The sequence below is a fragment of the Terrapene carolina genome, unplaced genomic scaffold, assembly GCF_002925995.2.
Source record: "Terrapene carolina triunguis isolate 2854851 unplaced genomic scaffold, T_m_triunguis-2.0 Scaffold53, whole genome shotgun sequence".
Lineage (NCBI taxonomy): Eukaryota > Metazoa > Chordata > Testudines > Emydidae > Terrapene > Terrapene triunguis.
The window spans coordinates 13,605,316-13,613,807 of record NW_020664404.1 but is presented as its reverse complement, the minus strand read 5'-3'; the positions used below and the strand labels follow the sequence as shown (position 1 = coordinate 13,613,807).

The window sequence follows — 8,492 nt, the reverse complement described above, 5'->3', positions numbered from 1 at the left end:
TACGGGGCGGGGGGGCAGCGTGGGGGGTGACGAGCGGGGGGGTAGCGCGGGGTCCCCCCCCACTCACCCAGCCCGGAGAGCAGGGCTGCCAGCAGCGCCAGGCGCAGCCCCCGCCCCATGCTGCGGGCGGCTCGCGCTCCGCGCGGCGGGCGAGTAACGGCCCCGCCCGAGGGGGTCCCGAGCGCGAGGCTGACCCCGCCCCCCGGGGCACGCGGCCGGGGCTCCTGGGCCGGGCAGCAGCCCAGATCTCAGCCCGGCCCGAGAGCAGGAGGTGCGGGACCAGGGAGCCCCCCAGAGGCATGACAACGCGAGGCAGCGGTTTTACAAAACTGGCATCTTTAATTATTACTTTTAAAAAACAAACAAAAACCACATAGAATGGAAGCCCCTTCAGTATAGCCCAGCCCTTAGAAAAGTGGCATTTGTGTTTTCTGTAAATCCTCCTACAAAAAACAAGGTCCAAGCTGCGACACAATTTGGAGTGCAAAGGTTTAGACAAGTACAATTTACAAATAAGTCTAAGACAGGTTCTGATTGTTCAAATAGTATTCAGACAATAGGGCTAAGTGTTAGACTTACACATGAAATCAGTAGTCATCTTCAATATTCACCATGTATTTAAAATTTGAGGCGCTACTTTATTCCATAGAAATAGTGATCTCAGAATGACGTTTATTGCATTACTGCCCTATTCTGCACATAATATTGCTAATTGCTATAATACCATTGCTAATGGTATGCTGGGAGTGTGAAAACTCTATTAATATTAAAGGCACACAATTTAGCACAGTTATAGCATAGGCATTCACAAGTTTAAATACAATTAAGCAGGCCTTTTCCTGGAGATAGTTTCATAATTCAGATTCCCCTCCCACCCTGTACACTGAGTCATTCATGTCATGAACTGTCTACAAAAGACCTGGGAAGAAGTGCACCTTATTGACAGAAAGGCTGAATAGCTTTAGCTAGGCAACCCCCAATAAGGTAGGAGAGAAATAAACCAATGATAATCCTAAAAACAAACAACCCACCTTGCGATATATTTTTGATGAAGTTGTACATATTTTAATAGAGTTTAAATCTTATTCTTTACGTTTATGGGGAACCACAGTAGTTCAAGTATTTTATTATTACAAATGCAAACTTTATATATATTTATATAAGTATATATACACACACAGATTTTTTGGCAAATATGGGGAAATTTACAAAACAAGTTTGTGCTAAGTGGCTAAGACAAAATGAGAAAGCTTAGCATTATTTTGAACAGTAATTGTTTCACCTTCTGTAATTTGTGTAACAGACACACCATTGTGGCAGTCATGCATCTACAACACTGTGTCAATATAATCTAGTGGAACATAATCCAATAATCCAACTTCACCTTGGTTCACATACCTCAACTGACATCCAAGAGCATCTTTTTTCAGGCACAGATTTAAATCGGATTTTAAAAATAACATGCTTTAGCCAGTGTCAACATCCTGACTGACACTAAAATCAAAGTTTGAAAGGTAGGTTAAAATTATGTACATTGGGGTCAGCGAGGTGCTAGGATATAAAGTGCTCAAAAAATTCTCAAAGGGCCTAGATAAACAATACGCATAATTCCTTTTAATATTTTGCAGTGTCTCTTGCTGTCAGACTGTCTAACGTAATCAAAACTCAAGATCACTCCCTTCCTAAAACAAGAAAAGGCTACCATTTTTCGTACCTTTATTTTAATATCCCATTTAACGTATTAGTGGTAAATTAGTAGAGGTTTCTGGTCTAGCTACTTAAAATTGTGTATTTAAAAACCATTTAAATTAACCGCCCTAGTATCCTTTATTGTCTATAGCTTAGTGTCAGTCAGCATGAAGTTAAAATTTTCTTTGTTGTTTAAAAAGTGTGTTTATATTAAACACACCAGTAAAAACATATACACAAACATGTTTATAGGATATTTCATCTTCCTTTCAAAATATACTGGCATCTTATTTCACTTGTGCCCTTAGTTGTATATACAGGAATAATGGTTTCTAGTCCAGGCAAAACAAGAACATGTAAACAATATTTTTGTTAAATCAAGTGGCCTGATTTTTACAATTCCATTTTTTAACACCTGCCCAGGTAATAGTTTTTTTACTCTTCATTGTACATATAGAAAGACAATAAGCCACATGGAATATTTAATGATTGTGTCTCATCATAAGATGTGGGAAACAAAAAGTAACTCCCAAGTGCTGTATTTTAGATTATTTTACTGCAGACTGAACCACTTCCAACTGGACAGTCCAACTTCAGTTTGCAAAGCCACGATACTCACACACGGAGCTAAGAACAGACTTGATGTATTCCGTTCCTGTAGCTTTGGTATAGGTATCTTTGTTTAATATCTTACATTCCTTGTGTTTCCATCTCATTTTCCATATCCAGTACTGCAGAAAGGCAGCTCTCTGGGATATCATGGGCCATTTGATGCAAGAAGTATAAAGAATTTCAGCCCGGTTTTAGTGAACAGGTCAGTTTGTGAGAGGGTAAAAGAGAAACTAAAAACTACATGGGAGGTAAAGGTGCAGGTCGAGAAGGAAAATAGTGTCCCTGAGGTACGTTCTTCTGTTGTGGTGGAGGTGGCCTGTAAGGAGGACAAAGATGTCAGTTTAGGTTATTACATCCATTATATGCATATAGAGAATGCTCCCTCTTTCTCCTGCTCTGTGTTAGAGTCATGTCTTTGATGGTCTCTCCCTATGCATTCCTTCCCATAATTTCAGCTGCCACCTCTGCACTAATAACTCCCATCTAACGCTCTCTCTCTGCACAGGCTTTTTTCTTCTATACTATATGAAACTTCTAACATTTCCCGAGTCACACTGCTTTCCCTAATTAGGCATTTTGGAGTGAATTTTTCCTCTACCCAAACCAATTTAAAACACAAATTACTACACAGTACAAACTATTATATATAAGTGTCTGTTTGTGCTTCATTAATTAGCACCTTAAGGACACAGGCATCAATACAACATTTCGTGCATTTAAATAAATGGTTAAACCAAAAAAGTTGTATATTTATTATATATATTTTTAGAATGAAACTAAATAGAAAGATAAAACTGGATGCTCAAAGCTGATAGAAAGCACCCACACTTTTCGTAATAATGTACCTACCATTAAGAGTGTAAGAGGTGTCATCAGAGAACATGCATGTTTTATAAATTTCATTGCACCCCTTTTTTTATTATGGCCCTTTCATTCACATGTGTAGCTTCATTATTTGGTGTATACATGATATGAGATATGAGAAAAAGCCTTACACACATGAACACAAAGAGAGGGTTAGAGTCAGAATGACAAGCTACGAGTTTCCCCAAATTGTGTGCTCAAGTTCTCAACTTTACATTTCCACTAGTATGTATTATAAAGGAGTTTCCCCAGTAGCAAAATTGTCATTACTGACCTTGTAGGTATCTTATACTGCTGCTGCTCTTGGTGTGGCTGAGGATAATTGTAAGGCTGGTGATAAGCTGGTTGATGATGATTAACTGCATAAGATGGCACAGTGAATCTGTTTGCTGGCATGTCCTATGAGGAAATAAAGAACAACATCAGATATTCAAAAAGAAAGAAAAAAAATCACACAAACAGGAACTGGAGGAAGATTTGCTTCTTTAGTAATTTCACTGGAATGTAGGGCCACTCACTAGCAGATTTGGAGATGTCACATTGTCCCTGATCAGCACTCTTCCCTTTTCAAACTACAATACTTTCTAGACTGCTTATGGTTTCAGAGAATGCACTTCCAGTTGGCTCTCAAAGACAGTTTAAGCAACATAAACCATAAGAGTCCCATTCCCCCTCCCTTAAATTTAACTACTAAGAAGTTAAGAAAATAATCCATTTCCTCACTGGCAACACCTCTTTCTACTACAGATAGTACACATTCAATATGTAGTTGGCCTATCTATTGGTGTTACAAAATGGCAAATCCTGATGTGCTTTAGAAGGTTGCTGCTTGAGAAATGTTTAATGGATAAAACTAAATCATCTAATCCTAGTCCTTCCCACCATCCAAAAAAATTTTTACTTTGTTTAAAATAAAAGCCTCCTGATTAAAATAATCTCATTTCCTAGCAAAGTCTGATATGGTATGTAACAAAAAGGGGGAAACACTACTATATTTTGATTTAAGACTTTGTAGTCACCTTTAATAGTTTGGCACAATTACGTGTAGGAGTGCATTATAGGTCAGTAGAAAAATCTAGACAAGATGTTAGTATGTACCATCTATATTTTAAAGGACATTTTATATATAGATCTTAAAAATGTAATGAGATTGCAATCTCTCAGTTGTGCTTCCAAGCTGGTATTTTTACTGTAGCTTTGCAATATCAATAATGCACTATACTTGGAATTACTTAGATATTTTCTTCTTTGAAAACTTTTGGGCTTCAGAGGATATCTTCCTCATTAATATTATTGGTTGTTTATACAGCCCCATAAGGAGTACAGACAAATAAGAAAGGGATTCATCATCCATAGCCTATATATAATTTATAGGCTATTACTGTAAAATTTTAGGTCCTACAGAAAGCATAGTCATTGGTATTTCTTACAGTGTATACATTACATGTGAGGGGAGGGAAGAACTGAGATACGAGATTATATTGCTTTAAAAAGCAAAAACAAAAAACCCACCAACCAAAAATAGGTAGTAATAGTTTTGGAGTAATTCTTGCTTTTATTATCCATTTATCAATTCAACCCTCTACCCACTCTGTTACTTTCAAAACGGATAATAATTGCTCTCAAAGACTGAGAAAAAACAAGTCTCACCTACCATGGGTACGCTCCTCGAAGTATAAGGCATGTTCTGCTGGAAGTTTCCTGGGTCTGTCTCTGTGCGAGGAGGAGTTGGCACGCTTGTATGTGATCTGGAATTAGATTTGTATTGGCCACATTGAGTGGTCAACCATCTTACTATAATTCAACATGATCATCATCAACATGTTATGACACTTCTTATAGATACATACTGGCTGAATTTAAGTCTGTGTTTAAGAACTATTATTTTACTCCCTAAATTCGTCAGTAAAATGTATGTCACTCTTTACAGGTGCCTATGTCCAGACATACTGTGAGCCTTTCTCTTCCAAGGAATAGATAATGTCCCTTTGTCCCAAAGAATGTGCCCAGAAAACAGAAACAGACAACATCAAATGACACTACAAGGAATGGCCTGAGGTCCATTGATATCAGGTCACTTGCCTCCTGTACTGCAACTGCATGGAATAAACCTGCCTGATCTCCACTCGTGGGGATCTCAGATTTACATCTCAGGACTATTGACAATCAATTCTTTGGAATCATCTTCTGTAGAGGAGTCTGTGGTCAGTTTATGAAGTATCAGCAAAAGGGGTGGGAGTGGGAAATCTACTTACCGATGACAATGTGATATCGTTCTCCTGAACCATTGCTTCAGCGCCTTTCTCTTTGCAAATGCCACAGCAGCAGCTAAAAGGAGTGGAAGGACCAGGAAAAAGAATACCAGCAACCCATCTCTCAAGGAGGTGTCTTTGTCTGGTAGGGAGAGGGTGAGAAAGAAAAGCAGACAGAATTAGTTTTCATAGTACCACCACTACTAAGCACTGCAATGGCGCTGGGTTTTGATAGGACTGATTCTACAATTTTCCTCCATTCTGTAGAAAAGACAAGCTAAAGTTGAGTGTAATTGCCAGGTGCATGCCCAATGTATTACTTTTTGGTGGTCATTTCAAAAGGGACAATATGTCAAAGAAGAGTAAAGCGTATGTTCTCCAGTATCCCTGTGCTATAATAGTATAGCACAGTAATATAGTAGTAACAGACTCTCTTCGATGTATCATCCTGAAGGGCCTGTCACCAGCTCAAGTTAAACAGGGCCGAAACAGAGCTTCCCTCTTCCCCCACTCCCCTCAAATCCTCTTCACATCCTTCCTTCTTGATTGCTGTGGGAAAGACCACTATCCTCCCTTAGCTCAGGTTCACCACCTTAGAGTCATTCTCCCCTTCTCCATTCATCCAGGCTGTCCCCAAGGCTTGTGGCATCTTTCTCCACAACATAGTGTATGAAAAGTCATAGAATCATAGAAATGTGGGGCTCAAAGGGATCTCAAGGAGGTCACTAGTCCATCCCTCCACACGGAGCCTTTATGCCCCTTCCTTTCTCTCCTGATAGTTCACACACTTTTCCATACTCTAGAGAGTGATTTTTCAACTCAGTAACTACAACTGGCTTCCCCCTAGACCCCTATTACTCCATCCAAGAGAGCAGTCAACATTATCCTCCTGACCTATTGCAAACCATGTCACTCCTGTCCTCATCTCTATCTCTGCTGGCTCCCCATTGCTTACCATATCAGGTCTTTCCTTGCCTTGAAGGTATTGCACCAGTCTGCCCCAGGCTACAACTTGGATCCTGTTTCCTACCGCATCCCCCTTGCCCAGCCATGCAAGCTTCACAACTCCCTTCAGTTCCTTGTCCAATAGTCTCTTTTACACATGGAATGCCCTCCCAACCCCAGTGCACTAGACTACCACTCTCTCATTACCCATGTCCCTCCTAAAGACATACTTTTTCTGCTAGGCTCCAGACACTAACCCATGTCTATCTAAAACCTCCAGGAGAGAGATTTCACAAAACAATAACCAAAAAACATACTAAACTGACCATAAGATCTTTGAGGCAGGGACTGCGTTATATTTGTGTTTAGTGCAACACGAAGCACAGTCTGCACACAGATAATAAATGCTAGTTAAATGGTAATGTAGTAGTATGCTGTGCAGGGTACCCTAACCCCCCTTCACGAGGCGTAAGTCACACATTTACACTGCAGGTGTATATGCCAGCAGGAAAGAGAACACTAAACACCCCCCCCCCGCAAGTATTATGGGTGTTTACTCAGACTGTGCATGCAATCATGTACATAAGACAGCTATTTCCATCTGCCATTATTTCTAGAAACAGGCCTTCACATTTTGAATGTATAGATTGGAATTGACAGATTCAAATCTGCCCCTCCTTACAAATTTTAGTTCTAGGTTGGATTCAAAACTGGAATGGGTCCCCATTTCCAGTTTGGGCACAACTACTCTTGAAAGATTTTGGCCCAGGATGACAGAAGTCATTAAAAACAGCTGGAATTGCAAGATTTCCAACATTCTAGAGGACAGAAGTCTCCAGCACTACAAGACTCAAAGCCTAAGCTCTTGTGCTCGAAAGAAAACTCACTGCAGTTTCAACCACCAGCACTTCAGCCAGTCTCATTTCCCAGGACAGCCAGACAACTAGGCACAGTATTTGCACACTCTGTCCAAATAGCACCAACAGCAAGAAGGGCATACTGCCCTGAAGTCGTCTCGTCACTACTTGCCATTATAAGGAGGTCCACTGTCTATGCTTCCTCCGTATCCTTTCGTGTCACAGTAGGGAGGGGCCCAACCTGAGTCACAGTGACAGTTCTTGTTGTTATTGCACACCTTTAAATTAAAAAAACAAAACAAAAAAACCCACATATTACTGTCTTTGCGACTGTAGCTCCACATAAGACTGATCCACCAACTGGCAGGGGGAGAAAGAGAAATGCTGCAAGGTGTCTTCAAAGGCTACAGCCCAACTCCTGAAACAGAACGTTCCAAAAGAAAGGGTACTTACCTTGCTGTTACTGGAGTTTTTTGAGATGCGTGGTACCTATGTGTATTGCACAGTGAGGTCCACATGGGCTTCATGGGCCGGGGACTGGAAAAATTCTTGGTAGCAGTGTTCATTGGTCTGCACCTGCACCCTGTGCTGCTTTGTGCTTCAAACCGAGGGTGTAAGAGGAGGCACGGACCGACCACCTCTCCAGTTCCTTCTCTAATGCAAATCACTCTAGGAAAGGATCCGAAGCAGAGGGGAAGGATGGCAGGTAGTGAAATATCCACATGGACCACACATCAAAGAACTCCAGTTACAGTAATGTAAGTAACCTTTCTTCTTCACATTGTTGGGGACCCCTAGGCATAGCTACCAGGTAACTTGGGAGAGTGGAAGGCCAAAGTGTTGATGAAGCTCTTTTGCTCTGGGCCTATCTGGAACCCCCAAACCCCATCTTGTGAATTCTCACCTACTTCTATGCTCACTGCTTACAGGCTAGAGCAGAAATGTAAGGGTCAGCTTTTCTAGCAGGCAGCTGCTGTAAACAGGCCCTGCAAGGCCAAAAGATAAGCAGGCGTATGGAAACTTTTCTAATTGTAACGGCTAGAGAAGGGAGGGGTGGGAGTAGTAAGAGGGAGTTAACAGACAAAGGCTTACACAAAAACTGCTTGGGGTATAAAAGGTAAAAGTTATTTGTATTTGTTGCACTGGATTTGAGACATGCTGGTCTCCAAGTGCCATTTCAGAGCTCTGAAATAAACTTGGCTTGCTTTCTCCCCTCGGTGTCTTTATTGGTGCTAAGCACACCGGGCCACGGACCATTTTAGTCCGCCTCGAG

At 41.0% G+C, this 8,492-nt stretch overlaps 1 protein-coding gene across 1 annotated transcript in view; it reads right to left on the bottom strand.

Moving 5' to 3' along the window:
* Nucleotides 1–325: 325 nt before the first annotated feature.
* Nucleotides 326–8,492, bottom strand: part of ADAM9 (ADAM metallopeptidase domain 9) — a 51,842-nt gene continuing 43,675 nt past the window's right edge. The window contains exons 18-22 of the mRNA XM_026657460.1: nt 7,392–7,497; nt 5,421–5,559; nt 4,820–4,913; nt 3,440–3,564; nt 326–2,617 (exon numbers count right to left, since the gene is read on the bottom strand). Of these exons, the coding sequence (XP_026513245.1) occupies nt 2,539–2,617; nt 3,440–3,564; nt 4,820–4,913; nt 5,421–5,559; nt 7,392–7,497 (543 nt within the window). The 3' untranslated portion in view covers nt 326–2,538. The remainder of the gene's footprint in view (nt 2,618–3,439; nt 3,565–4,819; nt 4,914–5,420; nt 5,560–7,391; nt 7,498–8,492) is intronic.